The 18,363-nt window shown below is 27.9% G+C and overlaps 2 protein-coding genes across 2 annotated transcripts; one reads left to right on the forward strand and one right to left on the reverse strand.

Annotated features, from left to right (window-relative positions):
- The first annotated feature begins 80 nt into the window (after positions 1-80).
- LOC107453466 (xyloside xylosyltransferase 1) lies at positions 81-4,665 on the forward strand. The gene is made up of 2 exons (XM_016070311.4): positions 81-584; positions 3,631-4,665. The coding sequence occupies exons 1-2, from the start codon at positions 165-167 to the stop codon at positions 4,303-4,305; spliced, it is 1,095 nt and encodes a 364-aa protein (XP_015925797.2). The 5' UTR covers positions 81-164; the 3' UTR covers positions 4,306-4,665.
- A 2,840-nt stretch (positions 4,666-7,505) lies between these two features.
- On the reverse strand, positions 7,506-18,363 carry LOC107453467 (proteasome beta1 subunit). The gene is made up of 6 exons (XM_016070313.4): positions 18,059-18,363; positions 14,297-14,364; positions 12,645-12,776; positions 9,431-9,560; positions 9,205-9,349; positions 7,506-7,680 (listed from the first exon to the last, which is right to left on the reverse strand). Exons 1-6 carry the CDS (start codon positions 18,113-18,115, stop codon positions 7,550-7,552), a joined length of 663 nt encoding a protein of 220 aa, XP_015925799.1. The 5' UTR covers positions 18,116-18,363; the 3' UTR covers positions 7,506-7,549.

Raw genomic sequence — 18,363 nt, forward strand, 5'->3', positions numbered from 1 at the left:
CATGGCAAGAAAGATTATCTGGCAACGATATTTTATTGTTGATAAACATTTGAAAAGGGCCTTCTTACTCGCTGGAAAAGGGTCATAAAACCCTGGTACGATTTTCTCGTTTCGAATGTCTCAGTGTGAGAAAATCGCATTAATTTATCGAAAATTCTTTCATTATGTTTCAATGTAATGTAACAAGAACAAAAATTAGAATCTGTTTCTTAACTTCGGTCGTTTTATTATTAATATTTTTATTTCTTGTCAGTGACGAGCTTATTAGCAGAATTCGCTCGCCAACTGTTCGTTCTTGTGTTTTATGTCCATTCAAAAATAATGCATCTTTGAACAAAGCTGAGTTCTTACATTTTACGATACTTTCAGATAATTCTCACGAGGAACCTATTAATGTAATGTTGTCATTTGTTCATGCAAATCGTAATGTAAGATTGAAAAATAATTTCAATCGATGTATTTCGTCACTTCTTATGCACTCGTCTGTACATCTTCACCTACATATTCTCACAGATGACTCCAGTGTTAATGATGCCATTAATATGCTAGAAAATGCAGCCCCTTTAGCCAAAACCGCAACTCAGGTATTAATGCATTTTTCCTTTTCTTTAGAATGTTTTTTTTTCAGTGAAAGACGCCACTGTCATATAATGCCTACATAAATAAAGTTAAATAGAGGATATTTCTGCTTTGGTTCCTGTTCATGTCACTACAATCACTAAGACGTGAAAGGGATTTTAAACTTGGAAAATTTAAAGATATATGTTGAAGTTGCAACGAGTTATACCCTTTGAGTTGGTCCCCCTTTGGGGAAATTTATTTATCATAATTTGTGGCAGAATAATGGCCAAGTCTTGGCAACTTCCGGGTAACAGACCTGCAATATATAAAAAAAGACGTCACAGAAAGGGACCAACTCGAAAGATACAACTAGTAGCGAACCTTGGGCAAACGTAGATATTTTTTTAAAAAAAACATTGCATGTTTAATATCTATTTGGCATCTTGGTGATTATAGTTGGCACGACAGATCACGATACAGAAATATCCCCATCTTCTCTGATGTTTTTTGTTTCTTTTTTTAATTTCTCGGGAGCTACTGCTTGTTGTCAAAACTTGGCAATTGTTTTGATGTAGATTTCATTACAGAAATCTTCTCATGAAGGAAGCTAAATGACATATTAAGAAAATCCCCATGACAAATTGAATATACTCGTGCACTGTATTTTCTTAGGAGGATATTTCTGTATAGGTATCATTATGTAAATCTTCTTTTTCTTAATAAACTTATTTAGTAAACCAAAAATGGGATAATCTCAATCAGGGTTTGTTGATTTTAAATCAACTCATTTTTTGATCAATTTTTTGATTCAACTCATTTTCCTGTGGGTGAATGGACTCATGGACCTGGTCTAGCTACGCTAGACCAGTGGGGATGAGAAACAACAAAAAGACAAAACTTTGAAATCCCCACATTAAAAGAAAATAATCATATAACCAATTTGAGTTCTGCATGTAATAAAATTGCATTAAAATTTTTTTAAACGTAGTATTATTTATTATTTATTTAGTATTTTTTTAAACGTGAAAATTCGTAGCAATAACTGTCAAAAGTACAATTGGAAACACCGCATGGATTAACAAGAATATCAGCACATATTGATCCTGTCAAAGAGCGATTTCTTAAATTCATAATTAGAAAAATATTGGTATTTTTAAAACGAATCAGAAGAATATCAATAATAATAACTGATCAATAAAAGATATTAGGATTAAAAAAAATAAAAAATCAAAGCACTAGTACATATATTATTGGAATCAAAGAGAGTTTGGAGCAATAGTCAAGACTCAAATGCATAATTTAAAATTTTTATGTGCAATATATATAAAAATTGTTAGATCAATTTTATTTCAACAAAATTTAAAAGAAAAGAGGGATCTCAACTGATTAATCAATTCTTGATAAATCAATTCTTTTGCTACAAATCTGAATTTGTAACAGAATCCCCACTCAGTCATATTTCATTGAAATGTAAGTATGGTGTTCTTGCTATTGCAAAAAATTGGAAATTCTTCTCTCTATAAAAACATTGTGGACAAAATGAATTCAAGTATATGATTTCACGAAACTATCTTTTCAACTTTTGGAATTTATTTTATACATTATCTATTTGAAATTTTAGATGAAGCCAGTCATTTTCAATTTTTTTTTAAATTCTCAAATAAGATTATAAAAATCACGAGCATTTCTTTCCTATCCGAAGTGTGAGAAAGGCATCTTTTAAATATAATTCGGAATATGAAGAAAAAATATATATTTTGAAAATTTCTGCAGAAAAAAAAAATTAGAATTTTTTCTTCCCGAAGACGAAAATTTTCTGCAAAAACTCAGTATTGTTCTGTGATAATATTGCCATAATCCTGCCACTTGGACTTTAGGCATTTTAAAAAACCTCTGGCTTGCCTCATTCACATCTAGCAGGTCTTGGGAATAAGCATTAATTTATTTGAGTGCTCAAAAAATGTTGAATCTTATTATCTCTTAAAGCAAATGAAATTTTTTATTTATATTATCAAGTATATTTTTCCACTTTCGGTCTCAAGTCTGCGGGTTTAATCCCCGACCCAGGCACCTGATTTTCGGGATGCAGAAAATCCTCAGCGGCCATGTCGTATGATTATGCGGCATGTAAAAGATCCNATCTTTTCAACTTTTGGAATTTATTTTATACATTATCTATTTGAAATTTTAGATGAAGCCAGTCATTTTCAATTTTTTTTTAAATTCTCAAATAAGATTATAAAAATCACAAGCATTTCTTTCTTATCCGAAGTGCGAGAAAGGCATCTTTTAAATATAATTCAGAATATGAAAGGAAAAAAAATATTTTGAAAATTTCTGCAGAAAAAAAAAATAAATACAATTTTTACTTCCCTAAGATGAAAATTTTCTGCAAAAACTCAGTATTGTTCTGTGATAATATCGCCATAATCCTGCCACTTGGATTTTAGGCATTTTAAAAAATCTCTGGCTTGCCTCATTCACATCTAGCAGGTCTTGGGAATAAGCATTAATTAATTTGAGTGCTCAAAAAATGTTGAATCTTACTATCTCTTAAAGCAAATGAAATTTTTATTTATATTATCAAGTATATTTTTCCACTTTCGGTCTCAAGTCTGCGGGTTCAATCCCCGGCCCAGGCACCTGATTTTCGGGATGCAGAAAATCCTCAGCAGCCATGTCGTATGATTATGCGGCATGTAAAAGATCCCTGGAGTGCTTTCTTGGCATTTCCGGCAAAATTAAAATTCCTAGTGCACTTTAGCATCCAAATAAGAGTCTCGGTGCTGCCATCTAGTGTGGCAGAAACTAGACGTCCAAATTAACATGGCCAACGGTATCTCACCCATTGTGGTGGTCTTGAAAGAGTGGATACCACTTCTGGAGAACACACTTGTGCTACTCATTGGAAATTTAAAAAAATGTCCACTTCAATTCAGTAGGATTATTTTTTTACAATTCCTTACTAGTCTATTAAAAAAATTTCAATTACTTTAGATTGTAAGTCTATTTTTTATTTTGTTTGTTTTACATGAAAGTAAAATAAATTTTTTTCCTTATCTCTTTTAGGTTAGCTTATACGATGTAAATATATTTGTAAAGCCTTTGCAAGACTTAATCCATACAATTAGACCATACTTCAGTGTTAAACAAGGAGCTTATTACAGTGATGAATTATTTTACGTATCTATAGCTTTATACAAAATTATTAATTTAAAATATTTAATAATGCTCGATATTGATGTAAAAATTTTAAATGACATCAAATATTTATTTAACGAGTTCACAAAATTCTCCAATAAAGCTCTGATTGGGATGGCCAGAGAACAGCAACCTGTTTATCGACATATTCTCAGTGAATATCGCAAACTTCATAACGATTCTAGAATCGGTGGCCCACCCCCCAATGGTTCTTCAGGCTTCAACAGTGGAGTTTTGCTATTGCATTTGCAAAAAATTGGAAATTCTTCTCTCTATAAAAACATTGTGGACAATTCTACTTATATTCAAAATCTCGTGGAAAAGTACAAGTTTAAAGGTCATTTAGGTGATCAGGATTTTTATACTTTAATTAGCCTCGAGTATCCCGAAATTTTTCATGAAATTCCATGCACATGGAATAGACAGTTATGTGAATGGTGGAGGCACCATGGATATAGCAAAGTTTTCGATTTATATCATAATTGTACTGGAAAAATTTATTTACTACATGGAAACTGTAATTCTTTAATGCCAGAATCGTAAAGCAAATTTTACCTTTACATCACATTAGGAAAAGTACAAATTTTAAGGTCATTTAGGTGATCAGGATTTTTATATTTTAATTAGCCTCGAGTATCCTGAAATTCCATGCACATGGAATAGACAGTTATGTGAATGGTGGAGGCACCATGGATATAGCAAAGTTTTCGATTTTTATCATAATTGTACTGGAAAAATTAATTTACTACATGGAAACTGTAATTCTTTAATGCCAGAATCGAAAAGCAAATTTTACCTTTACATCACATTAGTTAGGCAGTTAACTGGCAAAGTGATAGTAAAGAAATAAAAAAAAAACTATCATGTTCCGTTTTTAGAGCAAGAGACTAAAAATTGTGCGATATTTACCATAGTTTTTAATTATTGTTAAATGATGAACTCCTAAAAGAAAAAAACTGTTCGGACTAATCATTAATAAAAACATGTTGGAAGTATGGAGCTTGAAGAAAAAAATTTTAAATTTATTTTACATTTCTCATTAAAATTTTAACTAGAGTTTGTTTTGCTATTTAAGATAAAAAAGCATTCAAATATTTTCAAAATAGTCCTGCATGTTTTAGAAATCAAAATTTTCTCAAGTATATTTTTTAAAAGTATTAAATGTACCTGGTAATATTAATGAAATTTTATATTTGTACAATTTCTTACTGTAAAAAGTGCCTTAAACTTTGTGCAATATTGTTATTTGAATAGATATACAAGTATTATGTGTTCAATAAATTATTTTGTTTGTCTGTAATTTAGTATCTCACAGAAAATATGTTTTAGCAATTAAAAGCTAATCAATCGTTCTTTAGGTATTTTGTAATATTAACTGCATCTTTAAACTTTTGAATTGTTCAGTCTCAACAGAATTTTTATAGGTTTTATGTGTAACCAAATTTTTGAAAGGGAAAAAAAAAAAAATTTCATCTCATTTTATATATGGGTCATTCTCACTGAAAAGGTATAAATAGACTAAAAAATTTTCTTAAAGTAATTAAAAAAGTGATAAAAATTACATAAATGTCTTTATTTGATTTTGTTATATGTCCTTATAACAATGGTCAAGTTTTCTATTTTATTTTTTACAAGATTTAAAATATTTGAAATTCTGCCTTGTCCACGGACGGAAATGTAATAGTCGACGGAAGAGACATTTTATGTTATAAAATATAAAATGTTAATGAAGACTAATTCATTAATTATTGAGTACAACTGATATTAGTTTAACATTAATAAGTAAATAATAAAGTATTTCATTATTAGAGATAGAGCTACTTCCAATTAATCATGCTGCTATGAAAGGAAACATCCATTTTTAGCCTAGGTGTACAATTTTTTAAGTAACTCTTACTGAATATTAATAAATTAAAATGTAAAAACTATTGAAATAAAAATTCAGACTCCACATGAAAGTTGAGGGTATGCTTTTATGAACATTTTATGCAAGTTAAACATACTGTCATCCAAATAACGTTTTTGTTTTTTCTCTTCTTGTTATTGTTCCCTTTTTCCCTAGGCACAAACGGCTTGCTCTATCAATTTCTAGAAATTTAAGTACATTTAATCAAAATTTTTCTGTTAAACCCTTTTCTGATACAGATTTTAAAGTTTCTTGCTCTTTTTTTTTTTACTTTCTTCAAACAATTTAGGGTTTGCTTTTAATTTCTGTCAAGCTTGTCTCATACTGAGTTTTTTCTGTTCCCTTCTCTTTTGCATTTGAACCTTTGATTGCTTTCTTTTTTTACATTTTGGTTTTACCATTTTTTTTTAAATTTGAAGAGAAAAAAAAAGTTAAACATCACAGAAAGTATTTAGAAAAATTGCCAATATTTACTTCTCCAATAAGAAAAAGTTAAACTTAATTGATTTCCTTTAAAAATACAAACAAATTAACACATTTGTTGCATTTAAAAAAATATCAATTAAAAGAAAATAGTCTTTTAATTATTTAAATTGTATTATGGTTAACTAACACATTGTCTCTTCCATTGACTGTGTGTTCTCCTCCGTGGACTTGTTACGTCCACGAAGGAGACAAAAACTAGTTCTTGAATTTTACTGATTTTTGATTTTAAAGTTACAAAAATGGTGCAGTTCTTTTTATTAAATATACTATTTTTGCAATCTAAAATTCATCTATCAAAAATAAAATAATTTTCTCGTACCGTCTTTATGATGTCCACGGAGTATACGGTGAGAACTTTTCCAATCCCCAGTTGAACACAACAATCCAAAACTGACACCAAAGAGAACAAAAACAACTGACAGTTAACATTAGAAAATAGAATGGTTACCTTTCCCAGCAGCTGTCTTATAGGGATTTCGCATATGCTGCCCTTTATTGCTTATTTACCGAACTATATTAATTGTCCATGGAGGGAGATTTCATTTTTGATGGACAAAGTTTACTAGTCATTTATTTTATAAAATTTTTTTTTTTTTAAATATTAAATAAAAAGTTACTATAAACATTTAACTAGCTAAAACTAAAAAATCATTAAAATAACATTTAAATTGTTTAACAGCAATTAAAAATTATTTTGTGTCACAGACGTAGTGACGTCCACGGAGGGGATTTTGAAGTTATGTTATTAAAAAATAAGAATGAAATATTAAATACATTTAGCAGAAATGCATATGATTTGTTAGTTAGAACTTTACAGAAAATAATGAAGAAAAATATTAAGAAATCTGCTGTATTTGCTAATATTTATTACTAAGGGACTTAAAAAATCACCTTTTTGTGAGAATGACCCATATCAATGACATAAGCACAGCATGTTTTTGATACTAAACTTTGTCAGTCTAAAACTATGACAGCTACTTTTACCATAACAAGTAAGATATATGAATCGTGTTTTTAGCAATTAAAATTTTTAAATTCAGTTTTAGCTTCTTTCTTTTTTTTTATATAAAATATTACAAAACAAACAAAAATTAAGTTAATGTTATTTTATTTATTTTTGAATTTTCAAAGCTAAAACAAATGCTAATTTTTAAGTGAATAATATAATAAGGCTGGAATCTGCTTAAATCTGCACTTTTACAGAAGAGAAAATTAAGACCTTAAATCTGCATTTGAAGTTGTTTGTATATAAATGTTTCCACATTGCAATGAATCTGTGAACAAAATGTAAAATCTTTCTATATGAAAAGTAAAAAACAAAATATATAACAGGAAAGAAATGACATTGTCATTAAGACAAAGGAAATTTTATTATCATAAAAATTACAACACAAATTACGAAAACTTATTGTACTTAGGAACTTCATCATTAATGAAAAGCTCCTTTTCTACACCTTCTTCTGTAATGATTCCCATTCTTATAACTCCACCACTTGAATGATCTCTCCACATAGCTTGTGAAACAGCTATAAAAGACATTGAGAAGAAAAAAAATTACATTTTTTTTTTAGCATGTGTAACTCCGATTTATTTTGGATCTAATCCTCTAACAGCCCCAAAGTTAATAATATGAGAGAATAAAAATAAAGTAGATATTATGAATTATAAATTTTATGCAAATTATTGCACAGTAAAAAAAAATCAATAGATAAGGATATTATAAATAGTTAAAAGAAATTAAATATAAAAACTACATAAACTAGCTGTATGTTCGGTTACTTAAATAGCAACATTTTCTATTGATTCTTCAATTTATAATTTTAAATAGTAACAGATATTAAAACTCCTTTTATACGTTAGTAACTTATTCTTTAACATATATTCTTTAATAACATGTAAAAAAAATTCTAAAACATACTAACATTAAAAGAATTTTAGATTAAATCAATAGAATTGATAAAATCCATAAGTTCAATCTAACATCATCTAGCAAATTATAAATAAATCTCAAATGCAAGTAATGGCAGTAATAGTTAGAAAGATATTATATTCTCTCAAATAAACTTCTTTGAACTGCTTAAAAAAAGATCTTTTAATTTAAACTACTAATAGTTTCAGTTTATTTCAATTAAGGATTTTCTTTCAAGGTTGATAATATACATTAAGAACAGTTTAAATAGCCTGTTTGTGCTTGCATGAATTGTTTGCACCTTATTATAATTCACACTTTACTTAAAATAAAGAAGCAATTAAAATCCATTGTCTCTTCATTTGTGAACAGATTTATTAAACTGATTGTATCTAACACATTCATCTGGAAGTGTTGTAAATAAGGTTTATGAGAGATGCTACTTAATACTTAACTGACGGTATATATATAAATTTAACTTTTTCTATTGTGACTTTCTAGAATAGGTAATAAAGATTTACATTCTTAATTACATTTTTTATTTGATAATGTGTTAATTTTTCATTTTAAGCAGATTTTATTATTATTTTTTGGCAACATTAATTTTACAACCTGTTTGTTGGTCCTATTATAGTATTGCTTTTTAAGCTAGGTAGTATTTTAAGTAATTTTGTTACCATAAAAATAGGTACTGTTAATTGTATTGTGAACAAAACAAACAAATACCACTATTCATTTAAATCTCGAAAATTGATTTATAACAAGTGATAAATCCAAAGTGAGGCTTAAAATTCATACATGTTTATTTCATTTTTTTAAAAAAATACCTGAAAACCAAGAAGGACATAGCAGATTCGACCCTTTGTTTAAGTGTTAACAAGAGAAAAATTGCTATAAATTGTGAATATTAATTATACAGAAAATTGAATGAAGGAAACTAGCATCACTTAAATAGCTCAAGACACTAATGTAGTACTATACCAATCACTAAGTAGGAAAAATATCAATTAAAAGCAATTTGTCTATGAAACATAATTGGTTTGGTAAAATATGTTCACACACCAGAAATAAACTAATGCAATTTCAAAGAAATGATAAAATTATAACAATTCATCATTAATATAAATTAACAATAAAATACCTTTTAGACAAAATTGAATGCATTCTTCTTTGGACATATCGGGTCTGTAATGTTCATCAACAAATCCATAAATAAATCCACTCCCTGATCCACCAATGCAACATTTTTGTCTCATAACCATGCCTCCCAATGGTATACTGTATACCTAAAAAATGTTTTGAGTTACATAAATTTGAGCATTCATTCAAACTAGCTTTTAATATCATTATACCGTTCAAATACATACTTGTCCTCCTAATTTTCTATCCCAACCAGCAATAATCATTCCTGCAGACAGGGACTCTCTGTAGTTATAGCAAATTTGCTTGACATCATTTGCAGCAATTTTCACACTAACTGGTTCACCCAATTCCATTCTAGGAAAGAAAAGAAAAAATTAGTTATTAAAGGAATAATTATAAACTTTTTTAATGAAACAAGAATAATTAATAAAATAATTTTTATTAATATAATAAAATCTAACTGCAATTCTTAATGTAATTGTTATAAAAAATATCCAAATCAAAAGTATAACATTGATATTGTGTTACAGATGCAATTTAATCTATAATAAGGGATTAATCAGATTTTTCTTTTTTTTTTTAAATTAAAAATCAACATTTCAGGCTTCAAATTAAATTTTAATACTTTTATATGTTAACATTGATTGATATGTTATAATAAATTGTAATAGCAGTTAGAAAATTAATGATCCATAATTTGAAAAAATGTTTTCTGAGCACTAAGATGATTACTTATATTAAATACAGAACTTCAGATAAAAAGAAAAAATAGTAGAGTTAACTAAAAAATTAACAAGGAAAAACTTTTTCGAGTGTTTATATCTAAGAGAGAAAAAACATGCTCTGTACCAAAATAATATGAATAAGAGAGAGAAAAACAATAAACCATCACAAATTACCTTTGGCAATTAACATGCAGTTTATAACAGCTCAAAAAACACTATTACTTAAACACTATAATAAGGTAATGAAAATATTTAACAACAACATGAAAATAAAGCCAGTGATACATTTATTCAGATTGTAGTTCAAAATGCTTTATAACTTACTTGACAAAGTAAAAGTTATAAAAATCAATATGCAATTCTATAATTAGAACTTGGTAACACTGTATAATAAATAAATACAGTCATTAAAATTTATATATATATATATTACGCACCCCCGTGGCAGAAACACGGCGACACAGCGACATTGTCGCAGAAAGCGACTGATTTCTTGCAGAAAGATTTTTTTTATTTGGGAAATAAAAATTTTTGGTTTGCCACAAGCAAAAGTTCTCAAAATAAATTCTGCAGAAACAGAAGCTGTTTTACCAACAAAAAAAAAATCATTTTCTTCAGAGACAAAAAATTTCTGCAGAAGCAATAATGGTTCTGCAAAATTTTTTTCTTACAGAATTGTTTTAAATATTTTTTTTTCTAGCGTACCGCGGAAGGAGAAAGCGCTCGTTATTCTCCGTTAATCTCCAACACAAACAGTTACTGGATAAAAAGGGGAGAATTTTTTTCCCCTTTATTAAGCTATTTTTGGAAATTTGCCAACTTCGGCCTCTATCGCTGGCGCAGTAATTTGCTTTGTGTTTTTTTATGAGAACAGAGCATTTTATATTTTTTGCACTTATGTGGAAAATTTCATGCGTAAAAAGATTCTTTTTTTAAAAAAATCATGTCTAGCGAAAAGGTTATTTGTTGCAATTGTGAAGCCACAATAGTTAAAACAAATTTGAAAACTGATTTATCAAGGCGGCATTCCGAAAAAGAAATAAGATGGAAGTCGACAACATCTAAAAATGCCTATATGCTTTGAATTAAATCGTCGATAAAAAAAAAATTAAAAAAAAAGCGCAATCTAACGATAAATGAAATAAAGCCTGAAAGATATCTCACTATCTACGATTTTTTAGCATGCGAATGAAAACCAGATTGGTGAAAAATATTTACTGGTCACTTTCAAACAGGTTTCCATACGCATGCGAAAAAAATCGCATCCAATGAATATGGCTCTAATACCGATGTTTCAGTACTGATAAAGACTATTTCGTTTCGAGATGTTGAATAGACTTGAGCATATTGAGTCGGAAACTGCTTCTGCATACTTCGTGTGGAATCAGTGCTATATATTTACACAATACAGTGCGAAATCACAAGCGCTGTGTATTTTTTTCGTTCTGAACTTAATCTGATCACGAAAAAAGTTTTATTTACCTCCTTTTTTTAAAAAAAAAATCTTTCAATAAGTCAGTACAATATTAATCGCATCTAATTAATTAGATAAAATTAATTAGATGTAGAAAAAATTGAAACAAACATTGCTTTAATTTTTTTGCTTTTAGAATTCGGTTATAGTCAATACTATTTTATTATTTTGATTACTCAACTTCAATATTAATTTTTTCACCTGATTTGTTTCTGTACCTGATATAACTACTATAGTGAAACATTAAATCATACTGTTTTAAACTGATACTTCAAATTCAGTTATCTTGTTTTATAAATTTAATCTTTTTGTCCATTCTTAGCTATTTCTATAAGTTCTATCTTATTACAGGTTCTGGGTAATCTTTATTTATGCTCTAGTAAGCATTTTTGTCTGCAGATCTATACATTTATAACTTTTCGTTATTATCGAAGATTATGCAAATTTATACTTAAACAATTTAAACTTATTAAGAAATGTAAACTTATATTATGAAATTACAGTTTTATTCTATGCATGTAGACTTATTTTATAAACACGAATTTCATTGATTATTATAAATTCATTACACATACATTTATAACGATAAAAATATCTTGCAGAAAGATATTGGTTCTAATTAGGTTTGTCGCAGAAAGTCAGAAAAAGTTCTGCCACAGGGTTACGCACAGAGACCACTGTTGATCAGAACATCTGGAACTAATATCAATTTTATAGCTAGAATGTGACTCAAATATAAATTCAAAAAACAAAAAAACACCGATTTTGCCAAGAAATAACATTTCTATTTTAGATGCCCATATCTGCTTCATCTACATAACTGATAACTCATGGCATAAAGCAATATCTACAGGGGTCTGTCTAGGTTTTTCTGAGAGGTACCTATTTTGTGAAAATTTAAACATAATTTGAAAATTTAGACATAATTGTGAAATTAAATTAAAAAATCAACACAGAAATATGGTAAAAATATGGATTTATCGTTTTTTATGGGATACAAAAATAAAATTTAAAGAAACAGTATTTTGTGAAACTACCGTTTTTCCTAAAGTTGAATTTGTCAAGGTACTGCTAAACGGAAGTAAATTTGGCCTGTACAGACCCCTGATCTATATAATGTAGGACATTCTAATTTCAATACTAAATAGAGATCAGATACATTCAATCTGGTACAATCAAAAATTAACTACACAATTGTAGTTTACTATCAAAAAATATCAAAATTCAAAAATTACTCACTGTAATAATCCTAACTGATATTTAACAGCATCTGTAACGGCTAAAGTATCGGCAGCGGAGCCAGAACGACAACAATATATATGGTCAGTGATTTTGGTAAGTTTATCTGTCAGACGACTTGAAACATATGTTCTGAAAGAGATAAAGAAAATAATAAAAGATTTATACTTCACATAAAAAATTTTTTTATAGGTACCTAAAATAAGTTTGCATTATTTTTTTTTTGTTAGAATTTAAAAACTAAATACATCATTTGAATGTATTTTAAAAACAATTATTAAAATAAACTTTTAATACAAATAAGCTTAAAGAAATTACTTAAAAAATATGGTTCATTTAAGTTACTCATGAATTTCTTGAAATAATTCCAATCTTAAAATTTTATCATTCAATTTTATTTCATTTACTTTTTGCTTATTAAAATTTTGGTGAAAAAACATGAGAATTTGGTGTTGGTAGAAAAACTGAATTTTTCACCAAGACTTTTAAAGACTGATATTTAAAGAAGTTTACGAGTATGTCAAGTTTACAGAGAAATATAAAACATTAATAACTCATGGAGTATAATAATAACTAATAATTTATCCTATACTTAATAATTAATATTGAAAACAAAATTTAACTAATTTTTAACAAAAAAAAATATTTAATTATATAAAATAAAATTAACTGAAATACAGAATAAAATTTATTATTAAATGAATTAGATTTCATGAGAAATTTTATTATATTTGCATAATAAATAATATTATAACTCAACATATTTGAACCTAACAGTCATTATCTTTCAACATTGTTTTAATTATTTCAATTTTGAATAATGCCAAAACTTTCCTACTTCTTTTTGCAGGGATGAGATTAGCCAAAAGGCAAAAAAGCTGAATTTCCACGTTAGTAAATTTTACACAAGCGCAACCCTTTAATAATAAATTCCAGACAGTTTAAGGTAATAAATAATGTGTTGACATACAATTGTGTACTAATCTATTATTATATAGATGATTACATTGCTACTTAACATTTAGTGAAAATAAAAATTACCAATTGAAAAAATAAAGCTGGAAATTATANAATATGAAAAGCTATGTTTGATATTAAAATCGTGTGAATAAGAATCGAGATATTAGCAGATTCCAGGCTTGGGACCTCTAAAAGGCTTGTCAGAAGCAGCATCGTTTGAACTACAAAAATCGGATCTATCTGGAGGGCGGGTAAAAAATTCGGAAAATCTTATCTGCTGCGAATAAAAGGATAGAAAATAGCTATAATAAGCAAAAATGAGAAAGGATTGGTAGCTATGTAGTTTGAATTTTCTGTTTCTTTTTGAAAATCGGTGCATTTTCTGAAAAAGCGGAATACTTATAAAAAAGTGAAATTTTTAGAAAAATCTGAATTTTTGATTTAAAAAAAACTGAAATTCAAGAGATAAAAGTGAAAGAAGCGGAAATCCGCTAAAAAATCTCATCCATCCCTGTTTTTGAAATTCTGATTAAAAAGAGTGAACTGCATGTCAAAATTTATAAATGTTTACTTATTTTAAATTCTGTCACTTGTTTCATTCAGTTTTCACACTAGGAATTAAACTTTAAGCTTTTAACAAAAAGAGCTAGTTTAACTTTTTAACAAGAAAATTATAGTTCTTTCAAACTTACCTCATGGTTGTACGAGAATCAGCTGCAACTATAACACCTTTATTAAACTCACAAGCCATAATTGTAGTCTAAAATGAAATGTATTTTTAAATAAATTAAATTCATGACTAACTATAATATTAAACATGCGAAATAAAAATACATTATTAGTAAAAAAGAATTTAATCAATCAAATGATAAATAAAGTACATCAAGTATCATTTAAAAAAATCTTTCATTAATATTCAATATTCTAATTAATAGTTTACACTTTTCCTAATAACCCTTTGAAGGTTATTCTTCCTTTACAAATATTTGTTTATAATGGCAGCTTTTCCCCATGTAATTCTTAAAGCAGGGGTCTGTCTAGGTCTTTCTGTGAGGTACCTATTTTGTGAAAATTTAGACATAATTTAAAAATTATTTTAAAAAATCAACACAAAAATGTGGTAAAAATTATTGTTTCTTAAGGGATACAAAAATAAAATTTTAAGAAAAATTAGTTTGTGAAACTACTGTTTTCCCTACATTTGAATTTGTGAAGGCATCGCTAAAGAGTAGTAAATTTGACCTAGACAGACCCCTGTAATGGGAAAATAGTGCACAATAGAAAAATTTACAAAGAGGTTCAACAAAATAGGGGTACAATGAGAAAGGTCAATTCATGGTCTTGCGGCCAAAAATTAAGAAAAAAAAGAGAAAAAAAACTAGTTTATGAAATAAAAAAGAAATTGACCAGAAAACAGTCGACAGGCCGCAGAATGTGCACACTTACTTCAGACAGTGTAATTGGTGCAATCAAAACTGTTTCTAACTGTCTGTAACTAGTCTCTTTGACTAAAACTTAATTTCTGATAAATAGGACTTATATTAGGGATATTTCTGAATCAATACCTGTTTGCTATAAGTTATACTTTTAAGTTGATCTCCTTATGTAATACTTTCCTTAGTTTCTCTTACACCACGGCCCAATTGCCCCTAAAATTAGGCAATTTATTGGCTGCAAATACAAATATGAAAATCTTTCCTAGTACTTACGTATTATTATGCTGACCAATTTAGGCCACATTGCATCAAAGTCATTTCGGTATCTTTCAAATTTACTTTGATATAGCGATTGATAATAAAAATTGACAAAATACAAACATAACTTATTCTTATTGCAAAAAATGAGATATTTAAATTTGAAACATTTCTAAATTTATTTTCAGATTTGGTGAAAATGGTCGACGGTGTAGTATGTCAGGTCCTTTTTCCTTTATAATTATGCCAACAAAAACACTGCGGATAAATTTATGCTTCAAATAGAATTACAAAAATAACAAACAAATCTTGTACCTACTAATTATTGGTTGATATTTGATTTGGTTGATTTTGATTTTTCTTGTAAATCTTTTGCATTTTGTTACTAAATTATTAAAAAGAATCAGACTTATAAATAATATATGTACAATTCAAGTAAGATATAATAAATATGATTGTACAAAAAGTTACAAAATATCAATGAATTCTATTTATACTTAATCTATTTAATGTAGTTTTTGAAAGAAAAATGTATCTTTTTCAGTTTGAAGTAAAAACTCAGGACCAGTGGTACTCTCTAGTCTTTCTTTTTGGTTATTTTTTCTTAAACTTTTGTGTTTGGTTATGTTTATAACACAGCTCTTTGTACTTTATTACAATACTGTTTAGTTATAACATTATTTCATTGATTAAGCATAGTTCTGTTTTGTTCTTGGCAAATGGCCAGTTATGCTAGATCCAAATGATGCTATCAAATTTAGGTGAAGAAATTGCTATCAAGTTTTTATGAGGCAAACATAGCATTCTCAATTTTAGCAACAAAATTTCGTTTTTTCACCTAATTCTTTCCGTAGCTTTAGTATAGTAGGGAACCGATTATCCGGAACGATCGGGACCATCGCTATTCCGGATAACTGATTTTTCCGGTTTTCTGAATCGCTATAAAAAGAATTTTTTTTTTATTGTTAAACCCAACTAAAAAAAATTTTTTGGAAATAATCTTAGAAAAGAAAAAACGATGAAGTAATACACTAATGATTAGTTCTAAAATGATGGTAAGGTGAACATCTTTCAAAAAAGAAAGAAAAATCCTAAAACTTATGAGGGAATTTTTTTTTTTTTTTTTTAAATGGCGGGAAAATTTATCGAATTTCGTTTCAGTTTTTTGGTTTTCCGATTTCCGGATAACGGGTTCTGTACTGTATATGTTTAAGCAGCTAATAAAACGATTTATTTAAAAAACAAGAATAAAGATTAACACTTTAAATTTTCCAAAAATCTTTGCATCGCGTCATACATTTTAGGCAAGCAGCCAACTTATTCTCATGTTCTGCTAGAATATAAGAAAGAGTTCCCATATGGGTTACTTTTGCTGGATTTTGTAACTTCATTAAGTGAGTGTAAGGTTAAGTAAGGTATGTCAATAGCTGGGAGACAAACCAGAAATGGTGCAAATCCGAACACATTTTTCTTGTATTCAGCTAAAAACAAATTTTATGATTACAGTTAAAATATATTTTATAGTTGTTCCACTTAATAAATATGAACTGCTATTTAAGAAAAGACAATTAGCTATTTATTAGCTATTTTTAATACAATTTATAAAAAGAAATGACAATGATCAGGAATTACCCCAGTGATCAATGATTACCCCATCTGTAGGGGGCAACATTTGATATAGTTTCCTATAATCAATTATAATATTTACAGTAGATGTGAAACAATTAAAAAAAAAGCTTACACTATTTTCATATCAAAGAAAAAGAAAGTAACTCAAAATATTTATTATTAAGAGAAGGAGGAGGATCTTTGCAGAAATGTACACATTTTGAAACCCATCTTTGAAATGGAAAATACAGAAAGCAGTTTAAAAGATACTTATTTTGTTAAATCAAACAAAAAATTTTTATTAAGTAAATGCAGTTATACTTTGATGCTGTTAGTATGCTGTTTGAAGTGTACCAGCATTCTTGTCCATGTCTCAAATTAAAAAAAAAAAAAAATTATTATTTTCTGTAAAACTTAGGTGATCATTATTTACCCCAGAAACAGAGTGATCCTGAATTACCCCAGGTCACCCTACCTCTCAGAAAAACCTAGACAGACCCCTGAAAAGCTGCATGATCACCAAATCTTGGCAAATTCTGAGCAGATTTTTTTTAAAATTTTCATTATTATCACACACAGACATTTAATAGCAAAGTACAATGAAGTAACACTGATAATTCCTTCCATATGTAAAACAAATTAAGCAATTCATTAAAACTGAAGATTAGTTTAAAATCTATTTGTTGCTTTGGAAATAGTAGATGTCACAGAAATTTCCTCCAACAGTACTGGCCGAGAATTAGTTTATAAACATTGGAATTCAGAATAAAAAAATGAGAACCTAAAATAGGAAATTCGAATTTTTTTTTTCAATTTAATTTTTATGCGTTTAAAAAATAATCAAAACGAAAAAAAATTGATGGAGGTCTCAATTTTTTATCGACTTTTCGCTTACGTCCGGCTAACCGAAAAGTACAAATTTTTTTTATTATAATGCATAATATAAGGACATTTAATAGCAAAATACAATCAAGAAACACAGATAATTCCTTCTATATGTAAAGCAAATTACGTAATTCATTACTATAACTGGAGATTAAGAGCATTTACAACAAAAAAAATATTTAATCACAGCTTGATGAATAAAAATTAACTTCGTTTCTAAATTATAAACGATATGTAAGAAAAGAACATAAAAAATCATAGCAATACCCCTGTTGAGACTTCATCACTGGCAAAGTCCATAGCATTAGCTGCAAAATCGTACATTTTTTATAACAAGAAGTTTAACAAATGAAACGATTAGTATGCCTACAATGAGTAAACAATTTTTAGAACAGGATGGCTTGAAACTTGTGTGATTGTTCGAGAAATCAGTATCTTCTAGTCGATTAAAGGCAACATTAGGTTTTCATTCAACAGAGTTCGGAAACATCTCTTGTAACATATCATAATCAAACATTTTCAACTGAAAAAGTTTTTATCGAGTAGTCGATGCATTCCATTTAATTTTTAAC

Source organism: Parasteatoda tepidariorum, chromosome 1 (assembly GCF_043381705.1).
Source record: "Parasteatoda tepidariorum isolate YZ-2023 chromosome 1, CAS_Ptep_4.0, whole genome shotgun sequence".
Lineage (NCBI taxonomy): Eukaryota > Metazoa > Arthropoda > Arachnida > Araneae > Theridiidae > Parasteatoda > Parasteatoda tepidariorum.